Source organism: Sinocyclocheilus anshuiensis, unplaced genomic scaffold (assembly GCF_001515605.1).
Source record: "Sinocyclocheilus anshuiensis isolate Anshui unplaced genomic scaffold, SAMN03320099.WGS_v1.1 scaffold1638, whole genome shotgun sequence".
Taxonomy (NCBI): Eukaryota; Metazoa; Chordata; class Actinopteri; order Cypriniformes; family Cyprinidae; genus Sinocyclocheilus; species Sinocyclocheilus anshuiensis.
Genome location: NW_015542885.1, coordinates 825315 through 849134, shown reverse-complemented (window position 1 = coordinate 849134; position 23820 = coordinate 825315). Strand labels below are relative to the sequence as shown.

At 36.4% G+C, this 23820-nt stretch overlaps 2 protein-coding genes and 2 pseudogenes across 2 annotated transcripts; 1 reads left to right on the top strand and 3 right to left on the bottom strand.

Moving 5' to 3' along the window:
* The first annotated feature begins 1431 nt into the window (after positions 1–1431).
* LOC107694649 (retinol-binding protein 1-like) lies at positions 1432–3736 on the top strand. Its single transcript, XM_016494330.1, has 4 exons — positions 1432–1566; positions 1834–2012; positions 2777–2878; positions 3511–3736. The coding sequence occupies exons 1-4, from the start codon at positions 1524–1526 to the stop codon at positions 3568–3570; spliced, it is 384 nt and encodes a 127-aa protein (XP_016349816.1). The 5' UTR covers positions 1432–1523; the 3' UTR covers positions 3571–3736.
* A 647-nt stretch (positions 3737–4383) lies between these two features.
* LOC107694632 (retinol-binding protein 1-like) lies at positions 4384–7396 on the bottom strand (annotated as a pseudogene).
* Positions 7397–10254: 2858 nt separating this feature from the next.
* On the bottom strand, positions 10255–13336 carry LOC107694631 (retinol-binding protein 1-like; annotated as a pseudogene).
* A 586-nt stretch (positions 13337–13922) lies between these two features.
* nmnat3 (nicotinamide nucleotide adenylyltransferase 3) lies at positions 13923–22662 on the bottom strand. The gene is made up of 5 exons (XM_016494347.1): positions 22589–22662; positions 21139–21281; positions 18404–18587; positions 17134–17195; positions 13923–15223 (listed from the first exon to the last, which is right to left on the bottom strand). The coding sequence occupies exons 2-5, from the start codon at positions 21245–21247 to the stop codon at positions 14829–14831; spliced, it is 750 nt and encodes a 249-aa protein (XP_016349833.1). The 5' UTR covers positions 21248–21281; positions 22589–22662; the 3' UTR covers positions 13923–14828.
* Positions 22663–23820: the final 1158 nt, after the last annotated feature.

The window sequence follows — 23820 nt, the reverse complement described above, 5'->3', positions numbered from 1 at the left end:
CAGTGCTTGTGGTGTTCGGCCAATCACAATGCACTGGGTCAGCTGGCCAATCAGAGCGGACTGCGCTTGTCAAAGAAGGGGGCTTTGTTGAAAACGACGTGTTTGAGAGAGGCGGGGCATAGAGGACCTACAATTTTTCTTCATGCAAAATGTGTGTAAAGTGGCCATAAACAGGGTTTCTCATTATATATAGGCTAATGTATTTATAAACTAAATCTAATTTGCATATTAATGTGTTTTTGGGGCAACATGTAATGAAAAAATAAATATAATAATGCGAGTAATAATTGGCAAGATTTTCATAATAATATATAATATTTCATAGGAATATTGAAATACATTTTATTTCCCTATTCATTTGTTGTGTCTCCCAAAATGCGTAAAAAAAAACATGCTTTTAGTCCAGACTTAAAACTGTGGCATGTATAGTCTCAGAGAAATTCACTAAAATATAATGTCCTCATATGAGGATGCAGGGTCTCAGGAGGTTAAAACTTTCCATTCATCAAAGAATCCTGAAATAATATGTATCACAGTTTTCACAAAAATATTAATCACATTCAATATTAAAATGTTGATAATAATAAGAAATGTTTCTTGAGCACCAGATCAGCAAAATTATTTCTGAAGGATCATGTGACACTGGAGTAGTGGCTGCTGAAAATTCAGCTTTGTCGTCACAAGAATAAATTACATTTGAAAATGTACATTTGTAAACAATTAGTTGTTTTAGTTTGGTGTATTTTAAATCAAATAAATGCAGCCTTGATGAGCGTAAGAGACTTTCAAAACCCCCCAAATTTGGAATTTGGAATGTTATATAGTGTAGATACAACAAGACAGGTTTGGTTGGCAAAGGTGGCAAATCTTGTTTGTGGAAGATGAAATAGGCCATGATCTGAAAAGTAAACATCTCAACTATAGCTCATAATGACAGTTCTGTATCTTTTATTCTAGATTTCGCTGTTAACACTTCAGAGCTATTTATAGTCAGGAAGACATCTCAAGACTGGCCTCATTACTGACAGGTCTTCACCTCCTGTTTGTGCAGTGAACAATTCTCTCTCTCTCTCTCTCTCTCTCTCTGGTGTCTGTAGGCATAAATGGAAACCTGTTTGACAGCATTGTGATTGTTGCTTTGACTGACTGTTGTGCTGCTGACAGGCTGAGAATCAAAACAATTACAAACTGGCATGTCTGTCTGTTCATATGTGTTGACTGACATGAGCTCATGAGATGCATCATGTATTGCAATTCACTCCCGATGACAGAGCTCCTGTATATATATATATATATTATATATATATATATATATATATATATATATATATAAAAAATGTCCACAGCAGACATTGCACTCTTTGAGATAATCCAAAGGTCCTAATTGGCTTTAGGATTACATGTCCTGTGATTTGAGACGCCACACCGCACTTTGATGTTGAAGCATTGAAACATCAGAGCAGAGGGCAAACACAAAAAAAGAAGCAAATATGTTTCCCATAGACATGAATGGATTCTAGAAAATGACAAGTAATGAAAACTTTGATGAATACATGGAAGCACTAGGTAGGCTGATACTTCATATTCTATTTATTTATTCATTATACTCCTGTGAAATTAATGTTCTATGCTGAACAAGGTATGTCAGATGTTGCAGAATATATTCTGTTCGAAACAGTCAAAGCAAGAGAAATACATGTCTGTATTTTGAACTCAAGAGATACGTTTTAGTACTCTTGGCAGACCTGATTCTATTATAAAAAAAAAAAAAGAAAATAAAAATTGGCTCATGTATATAGCTATGTTTGACGTGTTCATGTATTCAACTTACAGATGTGAATGTTGTCATCAGAAAAATTGCCAGCTATCTCATCTTTGATAAGGAGATTGTTCAGAATGGTGATCATTTTAATATCAAGACTCTCACCGCCTTTAGGAACTACCATATGGAGTTTGATGTTGGAAAGGAGTTTGAGGAGGATTTGGTTGGTGTAGATGATAGGAAATGTATGGTAAGTGACCTCCTTATTTATAAAAGTACGACTTAAAGTGCAACTGAACAATAATGTAAGAGCAGAAATGCTTTTATATGGAAAACTATTCTGAACTGCTTTTCCTAGGTTACTGTGGTGGATGAGTCAGTAAATCGGATTAGATTGAGATTTACATTCAATGACCTGTTGTGATCTTAAATCCACGAGGGGTTCGGGTTAATGCCACAAACACCTGGTTCTCGGGAACTTTAGGTCAACTTGTATACAGTGTATAACATTATTTTCGAAGTTGGTAAAGATAAATGGAGTGTTTTACAAGAAAATAATATTTTAGTCTTTCTACTTCAAAATGTTGTTTAATTCGTTGTTTCTTGCCATTTCTTTGTGTTTGTGACATTTATTGGTGTTAAATGTTGTCCAAAAATTGTTGTACTTTTTTTTTTAATGCTGAAGTAAGCTATTTCTTGTGAATGTGCGAGACGTCTGATGTCATTAGACGTCATTAGCTAGTATAGGTAAATAACAAGAATGTGCAGCAAACAGTAAAATTTGGGCTACAAAGCATAATACATTTAAATAATACTAATATTGTACAGCTAAAATAACTGGAAGTGACTGACACCAGAAGCCTTGCGCATTCAAGGTAAAATTGGAGGAACCCACCCTTACATTTAAAAGTGCTATGTTTTTGGCAAATTGTATACAATTTATTCTCTATTCTCTGTGTCAGTCAGTACCAGCTTCATCTTTCTCATCAGCGTGTATTTGTCCTTGTTTTGTAGACCATGGTAAACTGGGAGGGAGACAAACTGGTGTGTGTACAGAAAGGGGAAAAGGAGGGAAGGGGCTGGACCCAGTGGGTGAAAGGGGATGAATTACATGTGGTAAGTGTGTATAAGGATGCAGTTCATATGAGGACATGCTCTGTTGTTTTATAAAAAGGTCACACTTGGCTGCTTCGTGTTGTTAGTGTAGTCAACAGTGTAATTAATAAGATAACATCATTACTGCAGCAGTCACGCATTACAATAACAAATGCATCTAAAACGTGTATACGCTGAAATCCATTTAGTGACTTCATTATACAGCTGCCTGGAATGTACTTCATTTATTACTCAACATTCTGTGTTCAAATATTTGTGCATAATAGCTGCTAACCTGTATAAATGACTGTTACCTAAAAACTGTTACACTACCAATCAAATGTTCAGAGTCGGTAAGATTTTTAAAATGTTTCTGAAAGAAGTCTCTTAAGCTTGCTAAGGCTGAATTTATTCGATCAAATGTACAACAAAAACAGTAATGTTGTGAAAAAAACTGTAGTATAACTCAAATTAATTTTCCACGGCCATGTACAGTAGTTGTAAAAAAGGAGGTCAACATTTAGTTGGACCTTTTTATGTATGTAAAAGTACATTTATGCTATTAAATGTATGTCACATCATGTCCTTTCCTTAAAAGAAAATTTGTTTTCATTTTTAAATTTTTTTTTGTTTGTTTATTATTTATTTTGCAGGAAATGCGAGTCTGTGGAGTGATGTGTAAACAAGTGTTTAGGAAACAAGTTCTCGACTGATGTGCCTTGAACCACAAGTACTCTACTGTGAAGAAAAGGGAACATTTCTGCCTATTAATAACAGTAATTGTTGTGTTAAATACTCATTTTTAAGTGTAGCTATTATGTCTTTTTCATTCCTCATGTAAACAATGTATGGTGAAAACTTTGTCAAAGAAAATAAAATGGGAACACAAAAATATGCATGTTCACTCTTCCAACGTGTTTGTTCAAACGTACAGAAAACCTCTGCATTAGCTAAAAGAACACAAACATCTGCACAGTTCTTGTCAATTTTCTTTAGTCCATCAATTGTGATTTCAAGAGCACAATTTCAGCACATATTTTCTGAGTCTGTCAGTATCATAATCTACAAAAGATGCGGCAGTGCAGCTGTATTGACCCTCATCATATCATCTCCCCTCCCATTCATATTCTTCCTGCTTCTGAGGAGACGAAAAGAGCTCAATTTGCTGCGGGGTGAAGACCCATCTTCGCTTCTCCAGCCAGAAAGACCATCAGATGTTAAAGTGGGTATTTTTAGACAGCAGTAAAGCTCTCAGTTAGGAGGCTAATCTTAGTACACTAGGGCACTAAAACATACCAAACCCACACACACATGAATTGAATGGATGTCTGTCATATTAACTAACCAAATTAACTGCTGATTTGGAATAAGCTTTGTCTGATGAGTAATCTAGAAAGGCACATCAAGCAAATGCATAAATGCAAAGAGATAGACTGATGTCAGCAGAATGAATGGATACATAGCTCTGTCTGCTGTGGATGTTTCTTTGTGTTTTCCAGTAGAGGGCACAACTATACAACACTGGCTTAAGACTTCTTGAAAACCTGCTTGCCCACGACTCCAGCTGCTTTCAGCTCCTGCATAGAAAATATACAGAACATAATTATAAAACAAAACAAAACACAGATTTTGTTTTTTTAAATCCTCCAGGTCAAAGGTCATCTGAATCAATAACTTTCATATCAGGTGCCCATGTGCTTTTCAAAACACGTTCCTTTTTGTTGTCTCTATAAATTGCACTTCTTATCAGCAGGTGGCGGTATGCACCTAAATATAGATTCTTCAACACACCTTAGACACCCTTTTGCCAAAGGGGTTGCTTGGGCTAATTAAGCACAATGTCGCACAGATGTGGTCAAACATCTGTTGTTAACGTTTCAAATGAGCACAATAGCCTTGTAATGATAATATTGTCCTGGCGCCCCCTGCACAATGAGCCACTAATTCACATTGGTGATCACATGTCATTTGTAGCATCAGTTACCATGTGTTTTACTCTAACTCACGGTTTCCAAAAAACAAAGTAACTGCTAAACGAGGGCAAAGTAGTGTGTATAAGAAAAGATGTTTAGTTTAAATACCCTTTAATCCAGTGGGTCCAGCCCTTGCCTTCGATCTCTCCTTTCTGCAGACACACTCTCCATCCCAGATGATGGTGATCTGTGGGAATAAATGTTGGAAAGAAGAAAAACATTGCTGTTTAAATTAGCAAACCGTGAAAATTATTGTTTGTTACTTTAACTAACATAAATTATTGTTTTGTTGTTTAAAAATGAATATGGTTTTATGTAGGATTGTTGTGCCAGTGAAACTGTAATGGAAGAATGTTGTCAATGTAATTTAAATATTCCTGTGACATAATTAATTTTTCATTTATTCCGCTCATGCTTTAATCAGATAAATTAATGCATGCCTTATAAATATTTTCATGAGACTGAACCATTAAACATTACAATTTTTCTAACAACAGCCATCAAAATTGAACATCTGAATTACTAAAACATAGTACTAAAATTACTAAAACATAGGATAAAACTTTGATGCTTTCACTATTTCAGTCATTGTGGTTTTAAATGGCTTTTTTTAGTTATCTGCATTCCATATGAGGGGATTACAATACAATAAGTCATTCAAGTGAACAGAAATTAAATGAAAAAGCAAAAGTTATTTGAGCCATTTCTAGGCCTAAGACTGAAAACAGCGGCAGACAAACACTTTAATTAAAGTCCAGTTTTCTCTCTCCGTCATGAGTGATTCATAAATACTTCTGGATTATACTGATGTTGGCACACTCACCATACAGTTCCTGCCATCTACTGGACCCAGGTCTTCCTCAAACTCCTGACCAACCACAAAGTCCATGTTATAGTTCTTGAACGTGCTGACATTCTTGATAATAAAGTGATCTCTATTCTCTGTGATATCTTTGTCAGGTTGTAACAAAACAGCGATTTTCCTGATAGCAACATTAACATCTTCAGTAATCAGTAATTTTGGGAGAAAAAAAGATAAAAAATTACTAACCCAGTCTGACAGATCTGTTTGTATGATGTTTAAGGAAGCACCTGTTTATTGTTTAAATGCTTTCATTTCAAATGATTTTATATAGCTTATATGTACATAAATTGACCATGGTGGAACCATGGTGTTTTGTTTTTAGGCAGTTGAATATAACTTTAAAAAAAAAGTCCCGTAAAAACGTCACAGTTGCAGCGACAAGAACAGCTAAACTCTGAAGGACAATGGCCCTCAAGGACCGAGTTTGAACACCGAGTTTTATTTGCCACCATATTAATCAGATCAGCTTCATTACCGCCACACATGTGCTGCTCGGTAGGCTACAACTATATTGGGAAAAACACTCTCACAATGTGCACAATACCATGCATAAGATATAAACCAACCCTCAAAGCTCAAAGCACAAGAAATCAGAGGGCAGGGGACAATCGTTACATTATTCACATGGATTTACACCATTCTGCTACATAAACTTTCAGATTAAATTAACTGAAAAGACATTTCTCAGTTGATATGTAAATTAGAAGTCAAAAATTCTCAGTGCATCTTGAAGAGAGTGACATTAATTTGTGATTCAAGCACAATACAGCTGAAATCTATTTTCACTTAAAAAAAAAAGCCTAATGTTTTTTTATAGTAGAAAATGCTTTTTGCTCACATGACCTTTACTAATTAATCTCAGTTAACTCATTAGGCTTTATTTCTGAATCATCCAGATTGAATCTAACGCATGCATAATATGTTTGGAAGCATGGAGAGCAATAATAAAGAATTCTTAAAAGCTACAGGCATAATTGATAAGTAAAAAATGTATAAAAGTTAAAGAGGATTTAAACTGCAGATATCAGATTCAAGTAATATCCACTTTATACACCTCAAAATGCACCTCCTCAAACTCCTGGCAAAGTTAGTCAATGTCATGCCGTCAATGCTGACTGTCTCATCGATGAAGTGATCTCTATTCTCAGTGATGCTGTTGCTGGCTTCATCACAGCGGCAGTTTTCCTAATAGCAACATTTGTGTCTGCCAGGAACCGGAGCCAAAATCAGAATGAGATTACTTAACTCACAGTGTGTATATTTATTATTTTCTGTTAGTTTTGTTTACATTTCAGAGACAGTTTGAAAACAAATACACTATGTGACATATTTGCACACATATATGCAGTAGTTTACAATGTACTGTATGTACATGTCTATAACTTGTCCATTTGTGTATGTATTTGTATATGTGTGTGTGTGTGTATATACTGTATATCAAATGAGTGAAATTCAGTTATAAGAATATTAAATATTTGTTACTCTTTAATTTAATTAATAATTAGTAGGAATATGAAGCCCTACTCAGTAATGTAATTATGTTCCAAAGGTTTTATACTGCAGTGTAATGATAATGTTAATTAAGCCTACAGAAGATTCTCTGCTTTTTGAACTGGTAATTGACTTACCAAGAGCTTTCAGGTACTCATTAGAGTTCTAAACTGAGATCATTTTCCAACAGTTGTTATAATCAGCTGGCATTTTGAATTAGAGTGTGAGGTTTCTTTGACACCGGTGAACATTTGAGGAGATTCAGTGCAGTAATGTCTGCATAAAAGCCCCACATTACAAGTCCCAAATCCAATTAGTAATGATAAGTTCATCATCAGGTTTAGTAGTGTACTTGTTAAAAGAGAAACTCCAGCTCCCTCTCATGAAGGTGACCTATACATTCAAGTAAATTTGGACCTAAGAATAAAAGAGTTTTGCAATGGTTAATCTCCTTGCAAGGTACAAGGGATTATGAGTAAACAGACGTCATTTTATTCAGATGTGTTGATAAATGTGAAACAGTATAAAATGTATTATTTTGCTTGCACAATCTGTCGTAGGTTTAAAAGTTCAAGGTGTGCTGAACATGGAGCAATACAAGCTTCTGTGGATATTATTGTTGAAGTAATAAATGCTAAATTGCCCTGTGTATGCTTTGTTTTTATTAGCTAGCTCAAATGTACATTTCCTCCCTCACAAAGATTTGACCTTGTCCACCTTTGCTAAACATGTTAATTTCTGTGTATTTTAGTCCAGAGGAACATGGCCACACTTTGAGCTGCACGAGTACAAATAGACCATTATTTAAAAAAAAAAAAATTGTTCACCCAAAAAATACAATTAGCATTTATATCACTTGCTTACCAGTGGATCCTCTGCAGTGAATGAGTGCTGTTAGAATGAGAGTCAAAACAGATGATTAAATTCAGTCCAAATGACTCACCAATAAGTGAAAAGCTGCATGTTGGCAAGAAACAAATTCATCAAGACATTTTAACTATAAATCATTACATCTGGCCAAAATATGACTCCATAATCCATAATAAAGCTTCCTCCAGTTGTCCTCTCACATTAAAATCCACCAACATGTTTGTTTAGAACCGTTTTCGCTTGTGAACAGTGCTTGATCTGTGCATATTTCTCTCTTGATTCAGATAAGATGACTTTTTCACTGGAGAAAGCAATATTATGCACAAAGGACATTTTTTTAGTTGGATTTTAGGTGTAAGCAATGGTTTGTTAAAAATATCTTAAATTATAATTTTTTTTTTGCAGCTTTTCACTTCACAAGACATTAATTGTTGGACTGGAGTCGCGTGGATTATTGTGATGTTTTTATTAGCTGTTTGGACTCTCATTCTGATGGCACCCATTCACTGCAGAGGATCCATTCATTGGTAAGCAAGTGATGTAATCTACATCTTGGACGGTCTGAGGATGAGTAAAGTTTCAGCAAATTTTCATTTTTGGCTGAACTATTCCTTTGAGTAAATGAAGACCCAAAAATATATTTGGAGCCATTAGCATGGAAAAAAAGGAAGTGGACGCTGAGTGGGCTGCCAATGTAGGGTGAACATTTTTCACTGAAAGGAACACCTGGCAGGAAGCCGTTGATAGACTCAGGGCCAAATATGGAAAATGAACGGTTGCACCGATTTTACTAGACGGTGCTCTGTAGTTATCAACACACTGCCGATTATGTTCCTTTCGTTCTCGTGTTAAGTGGATGGATGGGTGCTGCTTAGTTCACTTCTTAATATTCATGTAATACTTAAGAACCACTGAAGCATATCTCAGCAATAATGAAAAGTGAACATGCCAACCTGGATTCTCTAAAGTATATACAAAAACAGCAGCAATATTTAATTTACATTCTTGCTGGTATGCCTTTATTAAACTAGTGTGTTGATAGAAAGTTCAAGCAAACACATTTAGATGCATATGAACAGCAGAGTGCAATGCATTTCTCTTTATTTCACTGATTTATGGATTCTTTTGTGTGCACAGTCACAGAGGCATGATGGGAAGGAAAGCAAAACCCTGCCATGCTCAGAACCCAAGAGACTGACAGGCTCTTCAATCAGAGCGACAGCAGCTGGGCGGCACTCAGACTCGTCACATCATTTTTCCTTCTGCACATCCTCTCTGGAGTCTAATTATATTTATGTATCCCCGATCTGAGGAATCTTCTTGTTGTGTCCAAGACAATATCCTGACGCACCTGTTGTTTGATAGTTCACTTACAGAGCAGCTTATCCCAGTGTTCTCTACCACTAATGTAAATAACATCTAAATGACAACCGTCGCACCAACGAAGGAAAGTCGCTGGAGATCTTCCTCTGTGAGGATAAGAACAAACAAGCATTTATAGATTGTGACAGACTATCACAGATGGTGTATGGCTTTCACAATAGACGGATAGATGTAGGAAGATGTGGCGTGAGTTTATATACCTTAAAGTGTTGGATTTTCCTGGATCTCTTGCAGGTGTTCAGTCGGTAGGGGTTTAAGACTTTTTGAAGACCTGTTTACTCACAATCCCAGCAGCTCTCAGCTCCTGCATACAAAGAAAACACGCTTAAAGGGATAGTTGTCAACTAAATATGAAAATTCTGTCATCATTTACTCTACGGTAGACCATATGTCCTGTTTGTCCCGGACACGTCCTGGCCACTCGTCACATCATTTTTCCTTCTGCACATCCTCTCTGGAGTCTAATTATATTTATGTATCCCCGATCTGAGGAATCTTCTTGTTGTGTCCAAGACAATATCCTGACGCACCTGTTGTTTGATAGTTCACTTACAGAGCAGCTTATCCCAGTGTTCTCTACCACTAATGTAAATAACATCTAAATGACAACCGTCGCACCAACGAAGGAAAGTCGCTGGAGATCTTCCTCTGTGAGGATAAGAACAAACAAGCATTTATAGATTGTGACAGACTATCACAGATGGTGTATGGCTTTCACAATAGACGGATAGATGTAGGAAGATGTGGCGTGAGTTTATATACCTTAAAGTGTTGGATTTTCCTGGATCTCTTGCAGGTGTTCAGTCGGTAGGGGTTTAAGACTTTTTGAAGACCTGTTTACTCACAATCCCAGCAGCTCTCAGCTCCTGCATACAAAGAAAACACGCTTAAAGGGATAGTTGTCAACTAAATATGAAAATTCTGTCATCATTTACTCGGTAGACCATATGTCCTGTTTGTCCCGGACACGTCCTGGCCGGGATTTCTAAATCAGGTTTTGGATCTGTTTTCCTATTGATGTTCTCTATACAGGCTACGAGTATTTGCATTGCTTTGACTGTTCTCTGTAGATCCCAGCTTCTCACACAGCACGATGCCTGCACGCTATTGGTCAAACTACCTGTCAGTCATTACCTTCAGCAAGCATGAAAACAACAGGGAAAAACAAAGCTAAAACCCAAACATTTGAAAAATAATAAACCTTTTTCCACTTTCTCCACAATGAAACGTCCCATGGATGTTAAAGCTTCTTTATGGAACCATCAATGCCAATAAAATACATTTATTTTAAGAGTAGATTTTATTTTGGCTATAATCAACATGGTAAATGTTCCCTAACAGCGGTCTTTTTCAACACAACACTAGAATGTATATAACTTTCAACCAGCTGGTGTCGCAATGTCAGTTCTTTGGTAATGCTGCGGCAATGCAGTCAGTATATTATGCATGATCAAACACGCAGATGAAGCCTAACATCTGTTGTTATTACCTCCACCCATCATATTCCAGTCAACTTCATTTAAAAATCCTATCAAATCATAATGATGGTGTTTGACACCCATTAGAATTATTTAAACGGTTCAAATGCATTTAAGCAATCAATCTGTCAGTGTTGTGCTTTTTCAGGTTCATCATCACGGGGCTGAACGTTTTGAGATTTGAATATAGCTCTTCCCCCACCATCTGCCGTGTACCTCCTAGCCCAAACAATTTTTGAGATGCTGTATTGTATACGCGTTAGGCTATTTCTGATATATACCAGCTCTATGCGAAACAATCATACCTGGGAGGGAATACCATCAAGGGCATTAAATGAAATGCATGAGAACTGACCTACCAAGTGAAGTTCATCTCCCTCAATCCAGTGGGTCTAGCCCCTCCCCTCGATCTCTCCTTTCTGCACACATACCAGATTATCTCCATCCCAGGTGATAGTGGTCTATAATGCATAACAGAGATTTATTTTTTAACATATACTGTATACAGCAAAAATAGAGTTAAGTTAGGACTGCGAAGAAAAAATGAAGTAGAACAGATTTTGCAGTGGGATGAGAAGAGCACATCTTTACTTTATCAAAACAAACGCAATGCTGGGCACTGTTAGGACTGAATGGGGTGAGGAAAAACTTCACAGGCCTTTTTTTTTTTTTTTTTGAGTTATATCAGAAATAAAACTATAACTGAAATACAAATAAATTACTATTTAGAAATATTAAAAGGTTAAAAACTAATAAAAATGACAATTGCACATAGCAAAATTCCTAAAAATGTCATTAAAATAAAAAAATCACAATGAAAATACCAAAATTACTTAAAAGCTAATTTAACAGTAACTAACAGTATATAAATAATACTAAAATACACTTGTATGAGTGCTGGACTACAAGCTGCCTTTCCGGTATCTCCAACATTCATGTACAAATGTCACATTTGAACATTTTGCAGTGCATTTTAAATAGTGTTTAAAGAATAAAGTTCTAGTGCAAACATATGGGCAAATCTCACCTTGTACCTTGCTTTGATTAGAATACATCCAATCCAATTGGGCAGTCACATACAATCTAGCCTCAAAAGTTGAAATACTGCAACACATCTGAATTGTATCTGAAAAACCTGCATATATAATCAGAACTCCAAGCAGCTTCCGTACGACTCTCTATTGTAAATGAATGACTACCGGTCTGTTGTTTGTCAGAGATATTGAAAAGGTGGCTTTAGGGGTTAAGCAAAAAAAAAAAAAAAAGAAACATGATTATCTCTGTATCTCTGCAATCGTCTCAACACAGGCCTTAGATATACCAAGTTTCTCCAAAAGACAGGAAAAGCGAGAGGAAAATGAAAGGAGAGAGTAACGCTTCTTATTAGATTAAAGAGACAATTATTGCTCTCATTTCACACTTTCCCCTTTTCTCATTAGTTGAGATTGTGGACTGTAAATGACATGCACAGTTAGTGATTCTCAAGGGCAATGAAATTATACAAATGACAACCCTATAAGGGAATTATTATAACGAAAATCACATGACTCAGACTGATCCTGGAATGTTATAAACTTTTTGTGAAAATAAGTATAATAAACCATGCAAGCCTATTCATTTAAGCTTGCTTCTTAAAGGGATAGTTCACCCAAAAATGAAAATTCTGCCATTAATTACTAACCCTCATGTCGTTCCAAACCCGTAAGACCTCCGTTCATCTTCGGAACACAAATTAAGATATTTTTGATGGAATCTGAGAGCTCTTTGACCCTCCCATAGACAGCAAGGGTACTACCACGATCAATGTCCAGAAACGTAACAAGGAGATCGGTAATAATCCATGTGACATCAGGGGTTCAACCGTAATATTACGAAGCTACGAGAATACTTTTTGTGTGAAAAAAAAAAAAAAAAAAAACGACTTTATTCAACAATTCGTCTCCTCCTAGCGCCATTTTGGAGTATCCACTGAACGCAAACAGCATATGTTGTTTTGTGTCAGCCGCACCACACGTGTAGTAGTACTTTATAATAAAAAAGATTTAAACTATATTTTGAAGCTCTCAAGCCTCAGTGTGCCTTGAAAGTTTGCTCACCATACATTTCCTGTCATCCACTCCACTCAGATATTCCTCAAACTCCTGACCCACCACAAAGTCCATGTTGTAGTTCCTGAAAGTGCTGAGAGTCTTTATGATGAAGTGATCTCCATCCTGAGTGATGTCTTTATCAGGCTTCAGCAGGGTGGCAATCTTTCTAACAGCTACATTTACATCTGGAAAAGAAAATTATAGCCCCCATGTGAAAATGTGAATTTCCCAGGATACCCTTTTAAAACAGTACAGTAGTCCAGCAATACCACAGTACAGTCATTGTTACAGGTGGAAATAACATGGTCTTTTTTCCACATACTGTACATTATTGTTTCTTCTCTATGCCCCGCCTTTCTGAAACGTTTTTTTTTACAAAGCTCATCGGTCTGAAAAAGCGGAGGAACGGCGGGAGGGTTAGAGTGAGCAGAGGCGGGTGGGCTTGAGAACGGCGCGGCCGGCGATTTCGATGAAGGAGCGTCCGGAAGGACATGTGACGACTCCGGGCTAAACTCCGCTTCGTCCACGGTGAAAGCCGATCCGATCTTCTTTATGCACCAAGAGCTTGTAACACTCCAAAGAGAAAGGAAAAATTGAAATCGCATCATATGACCCCTTTAAACAAAAAATCATGTGATGTCCATTTGCAGGGTCCAAAGGGGTTAATAATGCAGTGTTTTACATGTTTGCAGTTTCATAATAGTTTTATTTTACTGTTTGAATTTCACTGAAAGGATTAGTCTGTTTAATGGTAGGTCCCATTGTGACAACTTACCCCATATAATGTGGCAACATGCTATTGATAATAATAATAAAAAAAAACTCTTACACATAACAGATTTTGAAAAATAAAATAGCAACTAAAACAGAATTTCAATTCAATTCTTAGAATAATGCACATAAAATATCCTTTTTGTAATCTTTTATTGTTACAGGTGATGAACTCTTTATATTCTTGTAGACTTTATTGTGCATCTGTCTATTTGTTCTTCAAATAAAAGAAATGTAGGTTTGTGCTTGATATAAGATTAAATTGAATTGTCACTCCTTACATCTGCCAGTTAAAGTGTCTGATGATTTGAATTGGCACACATGGCTCTTCTGTACAAAGCAACGGTCATCTAGAAGTGTGGGACTAGTGTTGAATTAATTCCTCTGGCTTTTCTTTCAAGACAGCATGAATAAAGGCATTCTTGTAAAACCCAAACTCCACACAAAGACTGTCAGCAGGAGGGCTTCAACACCACAAAAAAACACCCTTAAAGCAACTAGCCGGTTTGAGTCAAAACTCACAGTCAGTGGTACAAGAAAAAGGAAGCGATTCAGACAGACATCGCCTCAAATATCCCAATCTACATTCTTCTAATTTTTATTTTGTCAGAAACACTTTTTCCCCCCACCGACAAAGCTTGATGAAACATCTTTAGGGATCTGACAACATGAATGATGCTTTCTGTGCAAATGGAAATGGAAGAAGCAGTGTTTGCTCTCTAAAGTGTAAAGGCTCTGTTATTTATCCTCCTTGTGACATTCAGCAAAAGTCAACAAATCCCAGACCTGCCGAACATAGACCTACAGCTCTGCAGTGATCTGGCAAATCGAACTCCTGCAGAGACAGGATAAATTCCTAAATCCCTCTCTACACATTACACTAGGAAACCATGGTCATGGATAAAGCTCACTTTACACAAGACAAAATATGCAACTCTTCTAAAGCTGCTTTCACATCTTCAAAATGAAGAGTAAGAGAAAAATGTAATCTTTTGAAACATATTTTGCAATTACTTGTGACCAAGACCACTGAAGGCTATTTCCTGTACGTCAGTCTTGTATTGTTTGCATGGTAAGAGGTCGTAGTTTAACATCTTTGTTCTTCATCTCACTGTCTTGTGTATAAAGGTTGTGCTCTCTTATGTAATCAATGACTGAGTCTGGTAAGAGATATTTAACACTCTGGCCTCTCCGTAGGGCTCGTCGGACCTCTGTAGCACTGATCTCATTGTGGACCCACTCCCGAACGAGAAAAATGCGCCGCCGGTGTCTGGACAACAAGTCAGACTCGTGTATAGCCCGGTCTGGTTGCAGGCTACCTCTGCTCACACAGACCAGTCCAAAGTAGCCCACCACCTCCTCTACATGATCATCCCTCCACAGACCAGGAACCTTAAAGGTGTCCATGAAATCTGCTCCACAAAGCAGCTTCAGCTGAGGAACATCTGTAGGGGAGAAAGTGTTCACATTGTTGATTGTTTTTTATATATAAATTAAACAAACAGTTCACCCAAAAATTTAAATTTGCTTAAAATGTGCTCATCTTCAGGCTATCCAAGAACAGAATTTGAGAAATTCATTACATCACTTGCTCCCCAATGGATCCTCTACAATGAATGGGTGCCTTCAGAGATTTCAAACAGCTGATAAAAACATCCATTGGCAAGTGATGTAAATTTCTCAAAATCTGTTCTGATGAAGAATGTTTGACACTCCTTGAACCCATGCCTGAAATCTGCAAAAATCTCAATTTGTCTTTCCTCGACGCTTCATTAGAATTCACTTCATGGCCAGCATTGCAAGGGCTCCACCTCAGCAATGATATTTACAGGATATGAAAGAATCAATAGTGTGCTTTTAACTCTAGTTCTCTCACTATAGCATGTGTCTGGGAGCTGGCTTTTGTTTGAGCAGACATGAATTGCAGGGGGCAGGAAATGAACCTCGGCGGCCCACTAAAGCTCTTTATTTCTACTCCATGTGGCTATAAATAGATCTAAAGAAATGTATGCGCACACTGCATGGGGATGAGGAAATACCACCCCTTTCATAACTATTCTAATAATGAATACATTCTTGAAAAACACAGTAAAGAAAAGCATTGTGCACATTCCAATACAAACACTAATATTTCCAGACAATAATCTATGGCTTAATTCAGTAAGCGCCAGATTCCTTTTAATTGCCTAAATGGGGTTTGCATGAAAGCAATTTAATAAAAAATAATCCCTGAGATAATTCAACATGAAATCTAAAATTAAACAGATCTCTTTCTTTGAAAATGTCAATGCTTTTCAACGTCTTTTAAGCTAATTCCGACTAATGTGTTTATTAATCATTGTAACAGAAGGATGAATAGGAGTTTCTTTATGTAATATTCAGTCCAAGGCAGTAACTGTTTGTTATTAGAAAGACAAAAAGTTGTAAAAGTTACATTTTTAGGCTGGTCTGCCTGAGAGGTCTAACAGTGCTCGTCAGTCAAAGTGATTAAGATGGCCAATCAAAATCAAAGAGAGTGAAAGAGTCTCTTCAGTTTTTAACATAAAAAGTGCAATGTAAGATTTAATTAGCTGAACATTTAATATATGACAACTGTTTTATGAATTGAAATATAGGCTGAATTATTTGTGTGATTAATGTAATTTAACATATTAGCCATACCAATAAGAGTGAATGTGTCCATATTAAAAAAAAATAAAAAATTATTTGAAATAGCTCAAATTCATCCTTCACAAAAATTCAGTTCTTTCTTTTTCTTCATTTCCTTAAATTCATTTAAATCCTTTAAATCTTTAATTCCTTTAAATAAAAAGGCCATTACTACCTTCCCCCTTCCCAAAAAAATTGTTCACCCCCATGTTCAAAACATGGTTACGTCCTTGATTCAGTCCACTGTCAAACAAAATAAATTACACATGAAAAAATAGCATTAGAGTTTGCACTGAATAAAGGAATAAAGGTTTTGAGATAACAGGGTATTTGTCTGCATGTGTTCTATCATTCTTGGCACTTGTCTTGTTATAAAGTTGTCCTGGCTATTAATCTCAGCTTCATTAACAGTCTGAGCACGCTTGTCTTAAGCTCAGTCATCCTGTGGAGGGTATTACGCTTCATTAGCATGCTCCTCTACAGCAACCTCAAATAAAAGCACTGTTGAAAAGAGGCCTAACAGCACTTTTGCTGGCCAGAGAAAAGACAACAGCCTGTTTTAAATGCATCAGACTTATCTAAAGTGATTAGCAAAGACGGAAAAGGCTCTGTTGGGCCAGAGAGGAGGCTTAGAGGAAACTGAATTGTGATGAGAGGTTTCTGTGCCAATTTTATAAAGACATATTGAGATGTGGGTGGAGCTTACCAGAGGCTGTGGGCGGGTCCTTGCTGTTGTGGTACTGGGCAGCTATGCGGTCATAGTGGTACCTGTGTTAAGTGAGGCAGGGAGAAACAAACACAACAGATAAGCAACGATGAGCATGAACGGCCATACAGTGTAGGTAATCAGCTTATGAATGTAGGAGAAGCTTTACATTCATACAGAATTACATGAGCCTATACAGTAGATATCTCAACTTTTCTCACAAAAGGCTATAATCAGCTTTGTTGTAATAATTAGCCACCTAAGGGCATAGCTAGCAGTTGGCATAAAACTAAATTTGAGTGCTCTGAGGGGTCCTTAAACAGTCTCTTGTTACTTTAATATATCTTGAGGGATTCAAGAGGAGGAATGGCACATCACGACGAAAAGAGGGGACAAGAATTTGGCACGGTTGCAAAACGAAAACCACTAGCAGCCAAATACTAAAGGATGATGGGATGTTTCATGTTTTCTGTGGCAGAATCTGAGGAGAATGGAAACTGTGGCCGTTATGATGGATAGTAGGGCTGGAATGAGTCACGTCAGCGCCTGACTATTTGATATCTGTTACACAGGGAATTTAAGGATTCGGCTCCTATAAAGTTTTGGCTTTAGTTCAGGTATTTTGAAGATGACAGTGAATTTGTGAAGTCCTTCACAGAGGGTAATGCAAAGTGAATTCACATATAAAGGCAACATATAAAATATAAATGCAACATGAAATATTTCTACAGTAAAGATTGAATTTCTATATTCCATACCTATATACTTTGCCAATGTTTGTCATTCTTTTATCTTCTTCTTGTATATATTGCACTATATAAATGAGACTTCTGGGTATTCATTTGTGAGATATAACACTCTTTAAGCCCTAATGTGCACAATCAGTTCATCTAAGAGAAGAATAAGCCAATATCAGACATAACTGTATGCCGTATCATAAACTGTCATTCATTTTAATAACGCCAGTATGTTTAAAATTTGAACAGTGCTTTTGAAGTAAAGAAAAAAGGCAACTTTCCTATCATCGAAGATGACTCTATCGCTGCACTTCTGAGCAGTTCCTGGGATAATGGAAGTGCAATCAGCATTTAGCACCCCATCTGTCAAAACCGGTTAATGTTTCCTTTACAGCCAGTGTCCCAGTTGTGTTAAAAGACTCAAAAGTTACTTGCCTTGTCAAACTTTTGACTGGATAAATGATTTGCACTAGTCATGGTAAGAAGCCAATGCAGAATACTTTTCTAAAATTGTTCTTTATATTTATATTCACCTCATGGTCACCACAGTCTCTGTCCAATCCGCCTGCTGGCTCTCCCAGTCATCTACAGAAACCCAGTGAGAGCTCTGCAGGGCCAGTCTTGCCATAGCAAGTCGATGTTTAGAAGCAACAAGACCCTGTTTACCATAATTATCACCGACAGGAGATACAATGCCACCAACCACACGATACAGACCTGCAAAATGGAGAGAGACAACATATCTGACCCAAAAAGAGTGAAGTAGATGACAAATTAGATATCAAATATAAAACAAATCACAGTTCCTGTAGCTCAAACAGTAATACAATGCCAACAACATAGGTTCTATTCCTAGGAAATGCATAAACTGATAAAATGTGTACCATGAATGCAATACAATAGAGGGTTTTGGATTAAAGGAATAGTTAACCCATAAATGAAAACTTGCTCACCCTCAGGCCATCTAAGATGTAGATGAGTTTGTTTCTTCATCGGAAACAGGAGAAATTTGGCATCACATCACTTCCTCACCAATGGATCCTCTGCAGTGAATGGGTGCCGTCAGAATGAGAGCTCAAACAGCTAATAAAAACACAATAATCCACACAACTCCAGGCCATAAATCAACATTTAGGAAGCGAAAGGTTGTGTGTTTGTAATAAACAAAACCATCAAGACATTTTTAACTTCAAAACGTTGCTTTCAACTAAACTATGAGTCCTCTATATAACAAAAACGGTCCAAAACGGTTCTAAACAAATAAGTTTAATAAATAAATAAAGATTTTGATGTGAGAAGACAACAGGGGATGAACTTTTTCACTGAAGAAATTGTTATTATGGACTGGTATTTTATCCAGAAGCGACGGTTTAAAGTCAAAACATCTTAAAGATGGATTTGTTACTTATGAACAAGCAGCTTTTCGTTTCATTAAGACATGAATTGATGGACTGTAGTGTCGTGTAGATTACTTGCAGATTATTGTGATATTTTTATCAGCTGTTTGAACTCATTCTGACGGCATCCATTCACTGCTATTGGTGAGCAACTGATGTAATCTGATATTTTTTTCCATATCTGTTCTGATGAAGAATCAAACTCACCTACATCTGATCATCTAGTAAATTTTCAGCAAATCTTTATTTTTGGTTGAACTATTCCTCTGAAGTACCGACCATATGAATAAAATGTAAATAATTGTCAGATTATTAAACAGTCATTGATTCCTTTTCTAAGTGCAACAGCCCTGCAAAAGTTTCTAAGCCACTGCACACAAATTAACACAAGCTTTGCATACACAGGCGGACTCTAATGAGTTGCTGAATGCTTAATGTTTTTGCCAAATAATGCTGTAATTTTGCATAGTCAAGATGAATTCACATCATACTGCAAATGTTTTGCAGTTTCTCATTTAGCTGTGCATGCAAGACATTATAAACCAGAATTAATCAATAAAATTAGTTTTTAAAAATCCGTTTTAATCTTTCATAAAAATGGCAACAAACCACAAACAAGTCTCCAGGCACTCTTGAGGTAATATAAGACGCAAGCTATTTTGGCTACTTGATATGCTATTTCTGCAAGCAATTTTTGAGTACACTGTGTACAGTAAATAAACACAAGCAAAAATATCAGCATGCCAGCACCATGCAGAGTCTTTTAAGAGGTGCAGTTACACTACATCTACACTGCAAGCTAGTGGTGGAACACAACAAATTGCTCCAATCATAACCAACAAAACTTGAAATGCTTGCTTGCATTGTAGACACGGTGTTACAGCAGCTACAAAGCCATTTTTTTTGCTTGTTACCCTTGGGTATGAACTTGTGCAAGTATACTTTCACTGAGAACAGGTCAGCTGATGTTGTATCTAATGCAAAGGCACTGCTAAGAGTGTTAAACATTCAAACTTTACATTTGACACTCATTTCTTACAGCCTGAAGAACAGCCTCTGAACAATAAAGATATATTTAACTTTATACTGTATCATATTTGATACACACATTCCTTAGATAAAGATAAGAAATTTTAGGTAAAATGAGACCATCAAACATGATACATCAGGTTTCTGAGGAATTTTAATTTTTACACACCCCCCCCACAATAACAGCTACAGAGCTTTGATCATAAATGCTTGATCATGCATTTACATATCATCTTACTAAGACATTATTGGTAGATATTTACATGGGTGATATTTATATGCATTTTATGTATGCAGTCTATTATACTGTTACAAAATCTCCTTGATTTACATTACAAAAATTTCTGACTTTTTGGCCATAAAAATATCAGAAAACGCACCAATTTGCATATTTTTGCTCAGTTTGAGCCTCTGTTTTTTTCCACCTTGAGTATGAGCTCCATATTCTCCCATATCATATTATATGAGCCATAAAAGCCTAATGTATCAATTAAATACTAAACAAAAAGTCTACAAAAAGCAAAAAAAAAAAAGCAACAAAAGTTTATCTTAAGGTTCAATAAACTGGCATCCTTTCCAATGTCCCTCTGAGCCTGTCGCTTTAAATGAAAGATAAATATATATATATATTTATTTATTTTTCTAACTATTATTTCATATGTCTGGCCTTATAAGGTTAATAGATTTAGACATACTTTAGACTAGAATTAAAAAACAAAATGCAGTTATATAACAGAAATCACTTTAAAGCTACAGGCTCAGAGGGACATTGGAAAGGATGCCAATTTTGGCCTGATAACAGATGATGGCCAATTTCAGGTAAATGAACAGGTGGCACCAACCCGTCTGGTGCATGTGGTCTCTGGCCAGCTCAAACAGCCGCATGTGCTGGTGGGTAATGGGGTTGAAGGAGCCACAGGCCAGCAAAACCAGAGGAATACGGCCAGCCATTTCAGTGTTTCACAGCATAGTAAACACGATAACACTACAATAAACAAAAAGACATTTCTTAATCACATTGCTGCTAATATTTGCAAAACGAGCACAAAACTAAATGTTTTGCTATAAAATGAGAGTACTATCTGGGAACAAATTATGTTATTTAAAGACAATTTATAATGTTCACAAGTGGGATAAATGAGAGCTATACATACAGTGTGATAAAATGTAAAACCAAATAAGCTAAAGTACCATGCCTGAACTTGACTTTGCTCTGTCCTGCATTGGAAACCCTGTGAATTATTGATTATTATAACTGTAGGCCATTAGCGTGTAGATCCTGCACACTTTAACCTTGAACACATGTGACTGGAATTAGTCTTATTAGGCTACTAGTTGTCATGCTTTGTACATGGAAGCAAGTGGCATTTATTAATGATGTTGTTCATTATTTCCAGTTAGATATTTAAAATCTTCTTTCTTCTTTAGTGCCTGAGAAATCCCTTATTGCACACTGAAAAAGCTTTAATTTATCTAAATGTAACATACTCTTACTGTAGATAATGTAATAAATAGGCTGTTTTGGCACTGGACTGATCTGTTTGTCAAGCCAAAGTAAACAGTGGAACAAGTGCAAATTACACACTGGACAAGGCACATTTTGTTGACAAAATTACACTGTCTAAACCATACCCTGTAAACATACACTTATTATTTATTAAAACAGGTAAATAGATGGATGGATGCAGAATACATAGTGTACATTCCTAATAATAAAACTGTGCAGGTACAAGGATGAGAACAGACAAGTATTTTTGTTTAAGGATGAAGAGCTTACAACAAAGGATAAATAAGGTATGAACATAAAGATTACACATACTAACATAATGTGAACCAACTAAAACACATAAAGTGACTTAAAACACATGGGGGGGGAGAAGAAGAAGAAGAAGCTGGTCCAGTGAGTGAAAAGATTCAATGAAAAACTATAACAGTCATGGGCACCTATGGTATAACCATTGCACAATGATGAAATCAGATGGTGCTTTGATATATGATACTAAACGAAAACTATATTCAGGTATTCACATGATATTCCAAGGTATTCTACCATGGAATACTACCATGTCAAAAACCAGTATAATACGGAGAGTAGCAAAATTACCAAAAGAGATTGTTAGTTTGACAGCTGCAAGTAAACCCAGTTTTCTAAGACTGTTTCTGTGTAACGTTAGTTTTGGATTATGGCATTTACAAAACAGCTTAAAGTATTTATTAAGGCTATGACTTCGGCAGATGTTATTATCGGACAAATATGCTAATAAACAAAATGTTTAAGTTGTATGTGTTTACCTTATCCAAAGCTCCCTCCAAGTTTATGCAAATGCTACATGCTATATCGTTAGCCGTATGTTACACTATTAATGTCCCCCAGAACATTGATATAGAAAAACACAGTTCCCATCATTTTGTGCGACAGCAGCCACTAGTGGTCAAAAACAAAAAAAGATCAGTACATTTAATAAGAGACCATTGAATCCACACTGTATTTAATCATAATAACCGACCTCGTTCGCTCTAACTGTACCTTTAATGACAAGGACTCGTTCAAAGTCAAATGATATGAACAGTGTCCTTTATCTGATGGAGCAAGTCTTGAGGATGATGAAAGTTCTCAGCGGGCACGATTCTGAACGCAAGGTGATCTTAAAAGCATTCTATTATCCCTTTAAAGGTCTAATATGAAGTGAATTATATTCATGTGGAACTGTGATTCTGTATATCACAGACTCGAATGGGGCGCAAAAGACATTGATAATGGCTCTATTGAAACTTTATACATAGGCTATGGATATGGATATATATCGTCCACCTTCTCTTTTTCCTTTCTTAGTCCTTCATGCATTATGTATTACCTTTTTAACATAAATATATAACCTGCGGGAGGGAGAAAAAGCTTTTTCTAATCACCCTTCAAGGAGACTTTCTGTTGCCCTTCAAAAAGGCACTTTACACAAAAACTACCCTAATTAGCTACTAAAGGGGAAATGGGCTGTAAAGATCCATACTCTGAGCCTGCTCTGGCTAATGTGACTAATGTTGTGCTACACTAATGGAGTCATATTCTTTGTGTTACATCACACAGAGGTGATGAGCACAGCGATATTTGCTCTTTTGCGCTAGTCCTATACATCCCTAGAAATCAGACAACATATCTGCCTTATGAATCGAATATGTTTGGCCTTGAAGGTGTTATCTATTCTCTTTGAGTCTGCATTTTTGCATCATGTATGCCTACAGATTGAGATAGGCCTGTCTACCTAAAATACAAAATTAAACTGTAAATTAAAAGCATAAATCAGTACTACACTGTTTGTTTGTCTGATCATAAAAAGTGTGCCACCCTACGACAACAAAATGCCCACGTGTCGTTGTGATGTCACTGAGATTGGTTGTGTGTATTTGACCAACTCTTTAGGCGCGTAACAGAAGACAAAGGCTATGCTTTTCCATGTTCCGCTCGGTTCTTAAGACATAACATTTTTTATGTCAGTTACAAAAAGGTAGATTGGTCTAATTTAGTG